This window comes from Lithobates pipiens, unplaced genomic scaffold, assembly GCF_037356315.1.
Source record: "Lithobates pipiens isolate NorthernLeopardFrog02 unplaced genomic scaffold, aLitPip1_a1.2 Scaffold_16, whole genome shotgun sequence".
In the NCBI taxonomy this organism is placed as follows: Eukaryota; Metazoa; Chordata; class Amphibia; order Anura; family Ranidae; genus Lithobates; species Lithobates pipiens.
In genome coordinates this window covers 623701482-623719408 of record NW_027507748.1, presented here as the reverse complement: position 1 = coordinate 623719408, position 17927 = coordinate 623701482, and the positions used below count along the sequence as shown (strand labels likewise).

Genomic DNA, 17927 nt, shown 5'->3' with positions numbered 1-17927 from the left:
GGTTACCATAAATATCCCAATAATAACAAGCAATGACCCTCATCTTGAGGACTGCTTGTGATCATCAGGCCACTTCTAACCTCCTAGGGGTTGATAATGAGTGTCTGTGATCAGAGTCTGAACCTTCCTACTCTGTGGAGTAGAGAGAGGAATAGAAAGCACTGCACAATCTATTAGTCAGGCACTGTGGTGGATTCTGACATTAGTGACATATTGGAGGACAGCCCAGAGAAAGCAAAGCCTCCATATGTAATGAACAGCTAACGATACCCATATAACAAGATTACAAGCTACACATTTTAAAACAATATCACACAGTGATTATTTACATAAACCAATCACTCTCACATTTATATTTAAAAGAAGCTTTAAAAGGTCTATATTTTCCTTTTAAAGTGTAATGTAAACACAGAATTCTTTGTTTAGAACCGTCTCATTCACTGCCCATTAGACATACCACCACTGTAAAGAGTGCATTCCTCCCACATCATCAACGTAAAGGGCATTTTTTCTATTGATCTCAGGGGTTTATCCAAGACCTGAAAATTATTTCAAAGGTTCCTCTTGGGTAAAAAAAAAAGATGGTATAGGGGCTCACTGCACAATTTCACAGCTCAGAAGCACCAAGGGAGGAAAAACAGAAATGTAGCATTTCACAGGATGTGTAAACGTCTGTTTTTCAGTAGGCATAGAGCCTTCAAATATGTGTAGATCCATAAATATGCCACAAACATACACCTATCTGAAGGGCAAGCTTTCAAACCTGTGTCACCCAAAGCAGCCCCTCCCATGCTTGGATTACCTCTTTTAGAAAGGACTTGTCTTGTTTTACTGATCTTAACCTGGCTTAGAATAATGTTACAATGTTTAAATAAGCTCACCAAAGACAATTTTATAGTAGATCTACAGAAAATGGGAGAAAAAAAAAGTGTGAGTTGAGAAAACTATATTTGGAAAAGCTTGACTTTGACTCTGCTGTCTATAGGCATAGGCCTACTGTGCCTGCTAAGAAGTCCTGCCCTGCCTATCTGCAATTATGCTTTTGACTAAGGCAGGCAAATGTCTTTCTTGCAACCAGGGGTTGCATGGTTACATGACCATGGTCACACAATTACCCCATCAACACAGACAGTATTTTACTCAAGTTGATTGATCGATCAACTTAGTACATTGTCTGCCCATTAACAGTTTGAATCCCAGCGGAGATTCAAACCATGTATGCCCAGCCTAACTTTGATTTGTTCATGCAGCCTCTTTCCACTAATGAACATAGTTTCATTCCAACCCCACAAAGACCTTCCAGTTTGCTGGGATAGTAATTCTGCTGCACCAATTACCATATACAAGTATCTGAATAACTATGTGAGAGAACAGTTCCAGTTGGAAGACAAAATAGTAAAGAAGGGACACTTACTGCAAGAGATTCCATTTGCTAGTCAGGGAGCATGGAGTGAAAGAACAGGAGAAGAGAGGACAGTGTCAAGTCAATGCATGCAACACAAAGAACACAGATCTGTCACATCTTCACGCTAAGCAGTGCTAGCGGCCATTTTTCAACCTTCGGAGGGGTTGAAAAGATGTTTTACCTAAAGCATGCAGGGTGGCTACACAGGCCAAGTAAAATAGTGGCAGGAACACCAGACTACTGAGGAAAAAAATAAAACATTTTATGAAAACAGTGGACTTTGTGGACAAGTGGGCCAGAAACATGAACTGTGTTGTCCCTCAAAACTTTCTCCTTAATTTCCTTGCAGTCAGTTGCTTGAAAAGTAACACTATGAACATGTCTGATAATAGCAACACAGGCAGTCCAACTTTCAGGCACTGCCATAAACAAAGCCTAGTGCCACAACGAGGAAGGCTTTTACTGGTTTTAAGTAAAAAGAATGAATGGGCCTCACCATTAAAAAATTGGAGGCAAGTATAGGAAGGATGTGTCCAATAGCAATCAGATTCCAAATCTCATTTTTCACACGTAGGTTGAAAGTGAAATCAAGTAGCTGATTGCTAGAAGTAACACATTTTAATTGTTCTTTGCTTCAAAGTTTCACTTGAGAGAGCCCCAACATAGACAGCTGTCTAATAACACACAGTGACATTTTCATCACTATTGTTCATGGAATAGACTATGTATTTTATCTCTTGCTTGGTCTACTGGCAAGTGTCCAATATCACTTATTATTAAAGCTAAGTTCAGGCTGGAGCAACACTGTTCTCCAGTGAACAGGACTGGTTAAAACAGCTGCAGTACAACCCACACTAATATATTATACCAGACAACATTCCCAGATCTTATCCTGGATTTTTTTTCTTTCAAGTAGAGCAATGGGTCTGTTCCTGACAAAATTAATAACCGATAACTCCACCCCAAACCTTTTATTTTGTTTTAAAAAAGACATGGAAGAGTAAGGCTAGCCATTTATGAAGCAAATTTCTTTCCTGTAACCACGGGTTGCAGGAAATAAATTCCCTCAATGCCCCCATCAACACATTGTATTCTCCCAGCATGGGGGGCATGGGAAGTTGTCCTTTCTGGGAGAAGACTGTGATTGTTGCTAACGGCTATACCCGCCTCTATAATCATATGTAAAAACCAGCAGGCTGGTTGTAACCAAGTTGATCGAGCCTGCCCATACATGGTTAGAATCTCTGATCTGATTTGAAGCATCTATGACCAACCTTAGAGTTTTTATTGCCTTTTCCTATTGGGAAAGTTCTATCACTTTCTTTTCTTGAAGGCAGACACAGAGAAAGGCTTAAAGGGTTAGTTCCCCTTTGCCAAAAAACTTCCTCTACAGGGATAGAAAAAAACTCTGCAGCTTTGACCAAAGTGTGAAGGCCATTCATGTACCTCCTGAAGCCTGGTTGAAAAAAAAAACTCCCAGAGCTGGCATCATCCCATCCTGACTTGTTGCTAGGAAAGTCCCAGCCATTACTGCTCACCCCCACAATCACAGGAGCGAGCTCTTACACCCCCACATCCTGCATAGGTAGTTTTTTTTTGGAAAAGGTGAACTATGCCTTTACGCTAGGCATAGATGGATCGAAGTACAGCAGTGACCAATCGTATTCTGAAGAAGTTGGAAAACTTTTGATCAGCAGCTGCCCAGTGTGTCCCAGAGAATTGTTCTAAGTTTACAAAGAGAACTGGGTGATTGCAGGAACAGCTAGTCACAATACTGATAGCTCATATGATCAGGTTTTCCCCTCCTGCTTTCATTTCATTGCTCTATATTTTTCAGAGTCTCAAAGGAAATGGAACATGATGCACATTATTAAATCATAGTGCTGGGCTGTAGCAATTTAGGGCTAATCTTTCAAGCAAAACAAGGAATCTGCTATTCAAATAAAATATACATATAAAATCATACAAACTAAATGTGGATGAAGGACTCACTTTCTACTGGTTGACAAAAATCTGTATATATGTTGACAGACAGACAGCGGGAAAATGTTTTTTGTAAATGTATTAGAATTATATGGTTACCTGTTTGCTATGATTGAAAGTCTAGTGAATATTGTAAATAATAATTTTGTTAAAACGGTTAGGTTCACACATATGTGGGTTGTAATAGCACATGATATCCAACCCGCAGGAAAAAATTGCGCTGCTTTATTTTGGATTGGAAAACACAGAGCATTTTGAGTGTGTGTGAAACCACACGGTGCCACAGCATCATGCAGTTCTATATAGTTGTGTTTTTAAAAAAGGGCCAAGGACTTTTTCCCTGCACTTCCCGCAGGTATAGCAGCCCAGTCAAATGAATGGACTGCCGTGCCCGCACAAATGCGGCATTCAGAACCCGCTACGGTGTGAACCTTGGCTCAACTCGCTGGGTTGAATGGAAAAAAAACCCCGAAGAGCTCAGGAGGAGCTGCTGTACTAACTATCCGATGTTAGTACATCAATCCTCCCCGCTAAGCTATTGTGTTCTGACAGGGGGATGCCACCCCCCACCAGAACACACCAGTCAGCACTCTCAGCCACGGGGGCTGAGAGCGCTGATCAAATATTGAATGGCAGACCTTTTTCAGTCATGCTCCTTGTGTCAGACAGGCTGCCATACACACGGACCAAATGTCAGATGTTTTCAATTGAACTGGCCGATTCAACCTGATATTTGGCCCGTGTGCACTAGGCTTTACAGTGCAACTGTAAAATGTGTGCAATATTTATTGCGTTATTACAATCTGAGGGTTTTTTCAAGAGTCAATAGTCACTGAGGAGAGGGGTTTTAGCCGTTAACATTTAGGAGGTGTCATTAGTATGAGGAGGGGGCCCTCTGCTGTCTTCAATACAAGGGGTATGTCTTGGGAGTCCTCCTTAGGTATCATGTATGCAAAGTGGGTTTATCATAAGAAACCATGGAGTTGAATTACTAAAGGCAAAAAGGCTGTTTACACTGCAAGAGGATTTTCCCCAGAACTTATTACATGCTGCGAAATTTCACTTGGTAAAAAAATGCCCAATCAAGTTGCAAAGAAAAAAACATTTTTGTTTGTGCAATTAGCTGAATGAAGACAAAAAATGCTTTGCCTCATTCACTAAGCTCTGGGGAAAATGTCCTTACAAAGTGAACCTCCTTACAAAATGAACAATCTTTTTGCCTTTAATAAATGAACCCTAGGTGTCTGAATGCATGACCAAGTAGTCAACAGTGTAGAAAGTTAGGATGACAATATCAATATGAGGCCATGGCTTATCTACCAGCAGACATTCAACAGAAACAATATAATCAAATTCTAAAGAGGCCAGTCTATAACGCAAGTGAGCTGAAATGACAGTGTTGCCTACAGCATCCAGCCTATACAGGCTCACAGGCAAATTCTTAGTAAACCAACCCCCTCCTCTATGTCTAGCTGGCCTTTCAAAACCCTTATTTCTCATATATATATATTTTTAGAGAATTAAACTTAACATGAAGCTGAATGAGATGGCATCATGAATGGTTATACAGAAAAAGCTCACATTCAGGGTCACTATAATTGTCTTAAAGAGACACTGTCATTTTGCCCATTAGGTTAAAAGAGATTGTGCCTCCTAATAGATCAACTCTCAGTATGGTATATTCACCTATCCACCCACCATCAAAGCCCTTGTTCCAACAGAGCAGGTCTTTTTTTTTTTGTATGGGGAGAATGTGACCTCCAACATTTGACAGTGTTTAGGTCTAAGTGGCCAATCTGCAATATGGTTTAATTATCTGTGTGAATATCCTCAAAATATGACATTTTGTTAATAACGGAGGGCAAATTCTAGAAAGCTTAGCTTAAAGCTGAACCCCAAACAAATTCTGTGTCTGGTACTGAAATGCAAGGTGAATTAACTGGTAACAACGCCAACTCTGCTGAAAACAAAATGATGGCTTCTGACTGACATTAAAGAAACAAAAGAGGATAAACTCCCATCCTACTCCTCCTAAAAAGAACAAATATGTTTTAGGTTGAGTTTCAGGGTCCTATTAGAAATCCCTGTCCTGATGCAATCACATTAGCTACAATGGCTATTGCTACAACACTAAGCCACATATTTTATTGGCGTCGCCCATTATGTTCTCTGTTTTCTGTGGATGGATTTGCTGCTGGTGTTAAGACAGGAGCTCACTTTACAGCAAAATGAGTACAGAGATGGTTACAATTTGCCATGGGAACATTAAATTAAGCACAAGCAGCAGTGACTCAGAATATTATTTGGCCACTATATGATAATATTAAGTGTATATACACCTTTGCCAGTTCATAAAAATGTAACCTGAGGAAATATCTGAGTCACCTGTGTTGGCTTAATCTTAGCTACATGAAATGAATGTATTTATTGAAAAAATAAATGTGATTATTTAAGCAGGAGGTATGAATGTTATGATGGTTGCAAGCAAGGGCCGCTATTGCCATGCTATGATTACTGAAAGGTATGACATACGTACAATCTTGGCGGAACCTGATGCAACTTGTGTCAAGCACATCCTGACTTTTGCATAAACAGAACCAGGTAAAACTGATTTCATTAACGTACAAATGAATGAAATGAGTTAAAGAAAACAAGACATATTGCTACCACGCTATGCAACCACGCAGCATTATACAATCTTACCGATTGTGTAAGGGTCCCTCTTAATTCTGTATCTACATTTTAAGTTTCAAGAATGGAAGTTTTAACTAAGAATTCAACCTAATATTACAACTGTGTTTTTGGATGAAACACTCTGAATAAAGCCAAGGTGTTGATGGCAAGTTACCGTACTTTATCTCTGTGTCTCTGCATGCAAAGTTTACAACAAAGCCTAAACTGATATGAATTTTCTTTTCCATAATTTTTTATTAAAGATATTCAGAGAGAAAGAAATGGATAAACAAAAATTACATGGGCCGAATGGCCTAAAGATTTACATGAATTCCACAACCGTAACAGTGATCAATCATTTTAACCAAATGTAAGGATATTGCAGAACAGAATGTTGATGCGCTGAATATACTAGAGAGTTGCAAAGAATATAAAGTGAGAAAGAGTTTTGTGTCTCAAAGACCAAGGAGGTCTGGATCTTTAGGGAAGTCAAATTCAAGTTGGAATTGACTATGGCAGGGGTGCCCAACCTTTTTAAGAGCGAGGGCCACTTAAGCAACTTGGTAACCAGTTGTGGGCCACAATGAGCGGAGTGCGTGGATGACAGGTCACGGCTACTCTATACGCCCTCTGATCCAATCCACCCAGATGAAAGGGGACGAATTATCTTCTATTTTTTTAAATTGGATTTTTAGGATCGGATTGGAGGCAGGCAGGCGTAAATGGACAAAAGTCTGTTTTCATCTGCCACTCTGTAGAGGTGAATTGAGGGTCCGATTGGGTAGGGGCGATCATGTGAAAAGGGCCTAAACTGCTTTCACACTGATGTGCTGTTGTTTACTTACACCTCGGGTGCAGCATAGTGCACCTGTGTCTATCCTGTGGGTTCACTGAACATAGACTCTGGCTGTAGCAAAAGCCGGAGCTGTACAGGAAGCATCAGCTTATGGGGCTCTGCTCTGCAGCCACTTTCTTCCTCTAACACCAGCTATGTTTCTATAGAGTAATGTGGGGGTATAGTTTACGGTGTGGTGAATATCATAAGGTGAGTTATTTATAGTGGATATAAAAAGTCTACACACCCCAGTTAAAATGTCAGGTTTCTGCGATGTGAAAAATGAGACAAAGATAAATAATTTCAGAACTTTTTCCACCTTTAATGTGACCTATAAACTGTACAACTCAGTTGAACAAACTGAAATCTTTTAGCTGGAGGGAAGTAAAAATAAAATAAAATAATATGGTTGCATAAGTGTGCACACCCTGTTATAACAGGGGATGTAGCTGAGTTCAGACTTAAACAATCACATTCAAACTCATGTTTAAAATAGCTGTCATTAGTACACACCTGCCATTATTTAAAGTGCCTTTGATCAACCCTAAATAAATTTCAGCTGTTCTAGTAGGTCTTTCCTGACATTTTCTTAGTTGCATCCTACAGCAAAAGCCATGGTCCGCAGAGTGCTTTCAAAGCATCACGGGGATTTCATTGTTAAAAAGGTATCAGTCAGGAGAAGGGTACAAAAGAATTTCCAAGGTATTAGATATACCATGGAACACAGTGAAGACAATCAGCAAGTGGAGAAAATAAGGCACAATAGTGACATTACCAAGAACTGCACGTCCCTCAAAAGTGCCAAGACGGAAGCACTTTCTTACCAAGAAAAACACCTAAGGCCAGCTAAATATTGCAAAAACACATCTGAAGTCTCCCACAAGCAAGTGTGAAAATGTGTTCTGGTCTGATGAAACCAAGGTTGAACTTTTTGGCCATAACTCCAAAAGATACGTTTGGTGCAAAAACAACACTGCACATCACCAAAAGAACACCATAACCACAGTGAAGCATGGTGGTGGTGGCAGCATCATGCTCTGGGGCTGTTTTTCTTCAGCTGGAACAGGGGCCTTAGTCAAGGTACAGGGAATTATGAATCGTTCCAAATACCAGTCAATATTAGCACAAAACCTTCAGCAGAAAAAGATTAAAATTTTGGAATGGCCCAGCTAGAGCCCAGATCTGAATCCAATTGAAAATCTGTGGGGTGATCTGAAGAGGGCTGTGCACAGGAGATGCCCTCACAATTTAACTCTTACCCAAAAGACAGAGTGCTGTAATAAAACCAAAAGGTGCTTCAACAAAGTATTAATGTAAGGTTGTGCACACTCATGCAGCCATATTTTTTCTACTTCCCTCCACTTAAAAGATTTTTTTTTTTTTTTTAAGTGAATTGTACAGTTTATAAATCAAATAAAAACAGGGCAATTACATTTTAACAGGGTTGTGTAGACTTATTATATCCACTGTATTTCTAGGGCTAATTTCCAGGTTGGCAGTCCTGCTGGCCACCTTGGTTAGTTTGATGCTTTCTTCACATGTGGAACTCTGACAAGTTACTCAACAGAGTAGCCACTAAATAGCTAAAGTAGCAACTGCAAACAGGCCCAGAGCCCTGGAAGAAACTATCAAGAGAATGTATAGGAAGTGTCTTCGGTACTCTTTAAAAGTCTCCACACAACAAATGTTGGCATGGATGACAGAGTCATGTACACAAAACTGGGACAACCAACACATGTGGAGGTGCACTGAGCTTGGAGAGCCCATAAGGCCATAAATCCACCTACTGCCTGCTGTCCATCAGGATGTGGACCTGATGGGGAACTAGTCAACTGTTTTCCCATCAGTCTCCTTCCATTTTCAGCGCCACTGGTTGCTAGTCGGCTGTCGGCTGTGAAGCTGACGGCACCCTTAAAGTGTTACTAAACCTAAAAACGTTTTTTTAGCTTAATGCATTGCTTGCATTAAGGAAAACAATGTTTTCAGTGTCCCTGTGCCCCCACTTCCCTGTGCGAAGGGGAAGAGAGGGGAGAAGAGATCAGCACTGTGGAGGACTGCATCTCATCTCCCCTTACTTCCTCTTTACACAGCATTCAAGCAGCAGCAGGAGCCACTGGCTCTTGCTGCTGTCAGAGGTAGTAGGGGGTGGGCCCAAGTCCCGCTGTGTAAGTCAATGGAGTGCGGTTCCATGGACACACAGCTTGGGAGTGTGGGGACTACCTCTCCCCATAGCCAGTGGCTGGCTATGGTAGTCCTGCAGAAGAAGAGGAGGGGATTGCCGGGGGCCCCAGAAGAGGAGGATCGGGGCCGCTTTGAGCAATTCCACTTCATAGAGCAGGTAAGTATAATATGTTTGTTATTTTAAAAAAATTGAGTTTAGTAAGGGCCGGTTCACACTGCGGGCAATGCGAGGCGACACCGACTTGCCTCGCCGCGACCTGCCGCGACCTCAGCGGCGACTTGCAAATGACTTCTGTATAGAAGTCAATGCAAGTCGCCCCGAGGTCGCCCAAAAGTAGTACAGGAACCTTTTTTCTGAGTCGGAGCGACTCGAGTCGCTCCTCTCAGAACGGTTCCATTGTACAGAACGGGGGCGACTTGTCAGATCGCGGCGAGGCAAGTCGTGTCGCCTCGCATCGCCCGCAGTGTGAACCGGCCCTAACACTTTAACAACCAGTAACAAGGTTGGGGGGTGGGGTGTTGGTAGCAGCAGCAAATATACTGATTGTCTCAGTATACCAAATTAGAGTTGGTCCTAATTACCCAGTTTTGTTATCTCTGAACTGGGGATAATTATTTTTGAATTGTGTGCAGCAATAGCGCCACTTTGTGTTCCCCCATATTTATTTTTCTAATTTACAAACATGGTCTCCTATCTCTTTTACTGCATCGATAAATGCATTATCATGTGTTTATAAAAGATTTTCTTGCTCACAGGTTTCTTACATTAGTTGGGACATTTGTAAATTGTAGGGTTGTCAAAGGGTTCTGGTTTACAATTTGTATAGGGACAATTAAAGTTCAGTTACCCCTGAAGTAACTGGTGATACACGCAAACATGCTAAAAATCAGGTACCTTTAGGTTTTTATTCAGGAGTCTCATACATAAAGTTTTGGAATTCTCATTTAATTGTCTGCAATCATTTATCATCATCATTAAACTTGCCAAACCTTAGGCTAACACCTGGAAAATGTAGATATTTAAGCTGTACAATGCTGTGGCTTGCAGATACATTGGTATTGGTATACATTGGTATTCTTACATTGAATACATTAAATGAGCTGTGATGAGTGGGATGGAATGCTTAATGATCTGCTTTACAGTTTACTATAAAGATTGAAGTATGCTTTCTTACCTTCTCTTCTGAGTCTCCAGGCTGACATGTGATGACTCCATCTTTTGAGCCCCCCGCAAATGTTGATTTACAGTTTTTTAGCCACTAATAAACAAAACATTTTTTTTAATAAAATTATAGGTGCTCCAACAAATACACAGACAAGACAAACATTGCATTTTTACTAGAAAAACTGCTGAGGTCTGGAGGTGTCCATACATAAACTGATCCAATATTTTGCCACTATCATTATACACTAAAATGACCAACAACACAGAACCATTGATCTCTTTTCACTCCTCCGTTAGCACATAAAACTTGCAAGGGTGTACTGCATATGCATACATATCCATGTCGTCCTCTTACACCTGCCATGCTGCACTAATGTTGTAGGAGCAAAGGAGCAAATTCAGTACAAACGACACTCTTGTGAAAATTAACCGAGCATGAGCTGCACTATTAATTGCCTACAGATACAGTTATTACTGCTTAATCCCAGCAGTATTTTAATATCTTTGAACATCTAAGGGACATATCATAAGTAAATGCTTTATGGAGTTGTCATATGCATGAATTATATTAATGGCTAAATAAAAACTTGTGTTGAGAAATGCTATACCGTCCTGGGATACCTAGTGAATAGAAGCACTATCAAGTTTCAATTCATACCTTTCATTTTACAGCCCCAACAACACGGCCTTGGTTCTCTAAATCTTCTCTGAGACCCCCTATGCAAATAGTGTCTTCCTAAAATTAATTATTTGCAAATTCTTAGGTAGGCCCTCTACAAGACAGTTATTGCAACTAATCATTGGGGGTAAGTGAACGTGATCCTGCCAAGAAATCCAGTGCTGTCCTGTGTTTTCTGCATTGTTATCCCAATGTTATCAGCCCTAACCAGTTCATCCTCATGTTATGGAGAGGAGGAGAAAAGTAGGTGTTCTGTAGCCCCAATGGCAGAGGGCAACAATGCTGTTTCTCCATAGTACAGTACAGTGAGTGCTGTCATAGGGCAGGAAGCTTGTTATTAGCAGGATCACCAGGTCAACATAAAGAAAAAAGCCATAAAAAATAAAAATAAAAAGGAAAAAAAAATGCTATCACATTTATGGACTACAATATACAATCTTTTTGTTCTTTAGATACACGTCAACTAAACTTAGATACTTACAGAGACTGTGGCTTCCTTTCTGTTATTGTATGTGTCCAGGTATTCTTGTAGTTCCAGCACACTGAACTTTAGCTTTTCTAAAAGCCCACAGGATAACAGCTGAAAGGAAAACAAATCCTTACTAGTTGTGCATTCAAACACCCCAACAGACTGTGTTTACTAGCTGCCCCATCCAACATGTCAACCTGGTAAATATTACATTCCATAACATATTGAAAACCAGAAAGCATCTATCAGCCAGACACGAGACAAGCATTCCCATACTAAATGATGTGTTTTAACAAGTGTTATTTGTACACATTTACGTAATACATGCTTTACTGACTAATCGCTCACTTTTAATTTTACTCTATATTTTGTGGAAAAAAATAAAAAAAACATTTCCCAGCAATCACAAAGTATAAAAATAAAAAGGGATTGTTCCGCGATAAAGATTTGTGATCCCTGAGAATCTGAGCTTGTTACTAAAGAATGAGTACCGTTATAATAGAATTAATCTGTATGACCAGGACACATAGCATGTGGAATGTTTACAATTTCAGGTGCTATATTTTGCCTCGTGGCCAGTCTGGGGTTCTATACCACTTCTAACTCAGTAAATTGGCAATAATCTGCCCATAATGTAAGTTGAAGAGAGAATACACTAACTTTGACCACAGCTGGATTACAGCCAAAGTCAGCCTAAAGAACATCAAAAGTCACATTCTTGGGAGGACCGCTTGATGGTGAACTGCTTCCCAGATTCGAGGCCTGATGCCCATCCAGGAGATTCCAGGTATGGCCAGGGCAATGAGGCACAGCCAGCCATAAAAACATTGTCAAACCCATTCCCACCATAATAAGAATCAATGTTTCATAATAATAAGCTATTGTTTCTGGCGGTGTTCCCATCACATCTTGATAAGAAGGGAGAAGGAATCTCCCCAACAGGAAAGCAAAGTCAACAGACGCTCTAACCCTTCCTTCTGCTCTACAAAACTAAATGTATTTTGGCTGGAGATGGGGCTAAACCTCTGGCGGACAACACATACCAGGTAAGTGTGGGGTTAATTTACTAAGAGTTAAATACTACATGAATTTTTGGGCTCAATATACTAAAGCATGTCATGTGACACGTTTCTCCCAAATGTTGCATACGCTGAAACTATTAATGCACAATCCCTTTTTGTGGTATTTACCTCAAAAAGCAAAAGCGCTTGGTAAATACTGCATAAAAGAGCCTTAAAGTCAATTCACTAAGGAAATAAATAAATGCATGTGTTAAAAAGGTAATGGTCCAAGCATGCAATAGTTAAAGAATATAGTTAATTTCAGCTGGCCGGCATCCTCCAGGGTCCTTAAAAAACAGGAAATAGCTGGTCGTTAAGGAGCCCACACCCGCCGCATTTTAACAACAACTCATCTGCTGTCAGCAGGATTTTCTGCTGACAGCATTATGTAAACAAAAGAGCCGCAACAGTGAGCAGCCCCCCCTCCCTGATGCCCTCAACATAGGCGGGTGCTTTAGAGGAAAAGGACTCCCCCCTCCCCCTCCAAAGCACCTTGTCTCCATGTTGATGAGGACAAGAGCCTCTTCCCCACAACCCTGGCCCGGTGGTTGTGGGAGGAGATGGTGACTTATCGGAATCTGGAAGCCCCCTTTATCTTGTGAATACTCATGAATGAGTAGGGGAGGACATAGTACCCCCCCCCCCCCCAACTCATTCACTGAAAAAATGGGCAAAGTAACAAAAGAAAAAAAAAGTCAGTTTTTGACAAGACCTTTATTAAAAAAGTCCCACCAAATAAATATCCCTCTAAGTAAATCCAGCGTCAATCATGATAAATGTCAGCCGCCGACTCGCAAGAAGGAAAAACAAAAGAAAAGAAGAAAATGCTTCCGTAAGACTGACAGCTACACGGACCACCCTCCCCCAATAAATAAACCAAGGGCCACCCCTTGTGACATCATTGACCCAGCATGCCCTGGTTGATGACATCACAAGGGACAGATACCGTAAGTTTTCACTACCAAAATACTGCATCACTTAAAAATAACCCAAGCAAAAGTAGCCTTTTTTAGTGAAATGCAAAAAAAAATTAAAAAAATATGAAAAACGCTTTGTGCAATTCTACTGCTGATCCTAAAGCGGTAAATGAATTTGCTTAGTGAATTGAGCCCTTTGTCTTAAAATAATGAAAGTGGTATTTATCTCAGAAAGAATCAGTTCAGTAAAAAACATGCGTTGCTTAAAGCGAAGTTTCACCTAAAAGTGGAACTTTCGCTTATCCGATTCCTCCCCCCCTTCCAGTGCTACATTTGGCACCTTTGGGGGGGGGGGGGGGGGGGGGGTGTACCTATTTTTTTTTTGTACAAGTACCCCGTTCCCACTTCCAGGAGACTGGTCTGCAGCACGCATGCGCATCATTAGGGACCTAGCCGTGAAACCGAAAGGCTACACTGCCGGGTTCCCTCACCCGCAATGGCAGTGGCAGCACCCAACCAGCCGATGGAAATCAGCTTCGGTGCCGACTTCGCTGGACTCCAGGACAGGCAAGTGTCCTAATGTTAAAATTCAGCAGCTACAGTATGTGTAGCTGCTGACTTTTGATTTTTAAAGGGGCAGGGGGAACTCCGCCTTTAATGAATACATTAAATATTTATGTTTTGCAATATTTAGCAATACAATTTATAGTTATTTTATTGCATTTTTTTTCACAGGCTAACACTGCACCAGAAGAAGATTTTCTATGAATAAACTATGAAAACATTGTGCAACTATGAAAACATTGTAGCGTGATTTAATTGTGGTCTCACTCTAGTGCAATGTTATAAATGATTTACATTCCTGAGCTAAGGGCATAACTGACAGTTGCCAGTGCAGAGTTGCCCTGATTGTTACTTTGTACATTCCTAAAATATCGACTGCCTGAGATAAATAATGAACGTGTTTTTTTGTTTTGTTTTTAGTGAATGGACTTCAATGATTGCTCTATATCTACCTTGTTGTAGTATTTTGTTTGATACTAAACTAGTTTGTCTACTCTAAACACAGATTTAGCAAGACATATGATATAGACCAGGGTATAAATCTGTATACCACACATCTGTATCCAGATTTTCTAATATACATTGTATAAGCTAGTTATTATTAAAGTACAGCATACAAATAGGGAAGGACTTCCGATTTGGCAAACTGCATAAAGCTATAAACTTAACTATATTTTCTGGTTTTCTGTGAAATACAGATTGCAGCTAACATGTATTATAGACCAGATAGTGCTTCTTCTCTAATCGGGTAACATAGGTTGACAAATTTCCAGAAGTTTAGACACAGGCCATGAAAAAAAAAAAAGTGATGCATCTGTGGAAACGATCAGCTGTCTTTGTGCTTTTAGGCAGTTGTCCATAAAATAATGTCTGGCATCATGGGAATTTCTCTTGGTTCCCAAATTTCTGACTGTTGTCAGGATGACCATACTCACCGTTTCTGCATCTACGAAGAGTGTTGGGCATTCTGAGCACAGTGTCAGTAGCTGCGATGTGCTCACAAACTTTGACCCAATGCCACGCAGACTGTCTCCCAGGTAACAAGCTGCATCGCATGTCAGGAAGCAGAACCTCTTCTGAATACTCTATAAAGTACAATAAGGTCCAGTTAGACTAGGACAATAGTAAGGGCTAGAGCAACAATGGGCACAAATAAACTCTTATAGGAAAAACTGTAATAAATATAAAAAATCTGTACCACACTTTGCAATACTGTTCTATTTAAAGTGGTTGTAAAGGCAAATGATTTTTACCTGAAGACATTCTCTGCATTATGGTTAAAAAAAAAAATACCACCCTCTGAATACCACTCTGACTCTCAATTCACCTCTGTGCCCAAGAGCAGCAACTCTACTCTCATGTTTCTTGCTGGACATGGAGGCAGCAGCGAGAGCCATGCTGCTGTCAATTAAATCTTTTGGGAAGGCAGGAGGGGCAGGGCAGGGCTGAGCTGTGTGTGTCAATAGACATTCATAGCCCAGCTCAACAGTGACCCCATAGTTAGTGCCTTGCTATGGGGCACATGGAAATGAGGAGGAGCCAGAGGTGCTATTGGAGGACTCCAGAAGAGGACGATTGGGTCTGCTCTGTGCAAAACCAATGCACAGAGCAGGTAAATATGATATGTTTAATATTAAAAAAAAAAATTAACCTTTAAAATCAATTTCATATGCTAGAAGCCCATATTTATCTGTAATATACTGTATGTACTTGGAATCTCCACGGAAGTACAAGTCCTGCTGAGCCCATGACTGACATTTGTTCTTTATTCACTAGTTGATGTCTCACAGTGCATCTGGTACATAGAAGTCCCCCCCCCCCCCCTTTTTTTTATACCTAATTTTTTGTTTGATCATCTCCTGTTTGTAGTACTCTCTGAAAGCAGTGACTATGGCCTCTGCAGTCCAGTGGAGGTCAGGTGCTTTCACAGAGAAAGAAAAATACAGACGGCTGAAGCACACTGCTAACTACACAAAACAATCTGAACTCAAAGAAATATTTAACATTTTTCCAGAAAATGAGAAAGGAAAAAAAACAATGCAAGGAAATGTTTGCTTTTCCTTTTTTACAAGGCTCCAACATGTTCCACATAAACAATTCTGAATTGTGCAGTTCTTTGATTCTAGTCTATTTCTGATGCCTTCAAATGAATTTAGCATTATGCTGTAACATTGAGCAAGGCACTGACAAACTTGGCACAAACATGTACCATAATTGCATCTATCTGCTGCATGTTAAACATTGTTGGAACAGATTTCCTCTAAACTGAAATATATATATTGGAAAGTTCAAACTGAACAACACAAAGTTCTAGAAGTTCTCCAGTGCTTAGTCTGATTCTGCAGAATCTATGACTCAGTTTCAGAGCCATATCTATTCCCTCAAAAAAATGTAATATTTTCACCAAATTACTTTTCAGTGAAACTACAATTTTATAAGTTCTCGCCTACAAAATTCTCAATGGGGCTGTTTATTCCCATGAAAAGATTGTAGACCATCTCTTGAATACCATTCTAAGTTTTATAGTTGGAAAAACCCTTTAAACTCCTGTAATTGTACTCTGCTGGCATGCACAACTCATCGCAAAAGTGTAACATACAGGAGAGGACCAGGATTATAGGTTTGTTCACACACAGAGTGCAGCAAACTGTACCGAATCGCCAGTGAACTGTTCCCTATACCTGTCAGGAAAGGCACGCCAGCAACCAAGATAGCATACGCAGAAGAATGCCTGTTCTCCACATCCCAATGAAGAAAGCCACACGGCGCGTGCAGATGCGCAAAACAGAGTCCCGGATGCAAATGGTTGTGGGCGTGCGTGCACATTGCGACAGTTCTTGCCGTCAGTTGGGCTTTTTTAATGAGTCAAGTACCCAGGATCAATGCTGTCTAGTCTACAGGGTTCCATGTGATTCCTGCTACCTTGAAATCTGTTCAAGCTGCCAACTTGGCTTGTTATTTACTACTCCTGCTATCCGCCTGCATCCAACCCCAGCTTTTCTCTGACGCTGCTTCTGCCTATTCCTCTGGTTACCTCGCTGCCCGCCTGCTACCAACCCAGCCTGTACCTCGACTTCGCTCCAGCCTCCGCATCTGCCTGGTTGTGTATGACCCGGCCTGCCTGCACCTGCCTGCATTCCTACCTACAGAACACTCACTGTATAGCTGCTGTGTCCCACTACCAGCCTGCTCCAGTCTTCAGCCTACTTGCTGTTCCTGGTATCCTTACTTGTTGGTGGTCCTCCCAGGTTGTCATCAGAAGTTCCCAGACAGCTCCAGCACCAGCGATCCTGCCAGGCATTCATGCCACTCTGCACTCCCACACATTCTGTCTGCTTTATCAAGGGTTCTCGAGTCAGAGGTGTAACAGAAGCCTTCTTCTGCATATCAGGCTCTACCACCAGGTATGTGATAATACCACTTGTTCCAAGTGGTCCCGGGCATGGTTTGATAAACCAGTCCTGGGGGGCGGTTCAGAGCATTCACAGTACACAAATGCCCCAAAGGGCACCCAGTTAAAAGGGCTAGTGTGAGTGCACCCTAAATTTCTCATCTACAGTGGTAAATTGTCAAGTCTTTTTCACTTGTCTACTCACGTTTACAGGTGCAGATATCGTAAATATATATAAAAACTGTAACAAAGACCATCAGGCATTCTAATTTGCATTTAAATTTGTCACTTATTTGGTTGATAAATGTCTCTCAAGGAATTCTATACAGTACAGCAGAAAAACAATGGACAACTTGCATGTCACAATCTGCTTCTAGGTGGATAAGCCTTTTATGTGTAGTCAGACAGTATTGTTGCATGCCTAAAGTAATATTCATTAGTGCCCTTTAATAACACCCAGACTTGCTGTATCCAAAACCTTTTCAGAACAATCCTGTGTGTTCTTGGAAAATATTATTACTAATAATAATACTACAACTCCAATTCCAAAAGATTTGTGACAGTGTAAAATCTACATAAAAACAGAATGTAAGGATTTGCAAAT

General features: G+C 40.8%; 1 protein-coding gene across 10 annotated transcripts in view; it reads right to left on the bottom strand.

Annotated features, from left to right (window-relative positions):
- Positions 1-17927, bottom strand: part of FRY (FRY microtubule binding protein) — a 590409-nt gene that overhangs the window by 10006 nt on the left and 562476 nt on the right. For 7 of the 10 annotated variants that reach the window (XM_077484108.1, XM_077484099.1, XM_077484101.1 and 4 more), the window contains 4 exons: positions 14868-15017; positions 11403-11501; positions 10253-10336; positions 1415-1432 (listed from right to left, as the gene is read on the bottom strand). In XM_077484108.1, the coding sequence (XP_077340234.1) occupies positions 1415-1432; positions 10253-10336; positions 11403-11501; positions 14868-15017 (351 nt within the window). The remainder of the gene's footprint in view (positions 1-1414; positions 1433-10252; positions 10337-11402; positions 11502-14867; positions 15018-17927) is intronic. The other 3 variants (XM_077484100.1, XM_077484102.1, XM_077484107.1) reach the window with 1 other exon arrangement.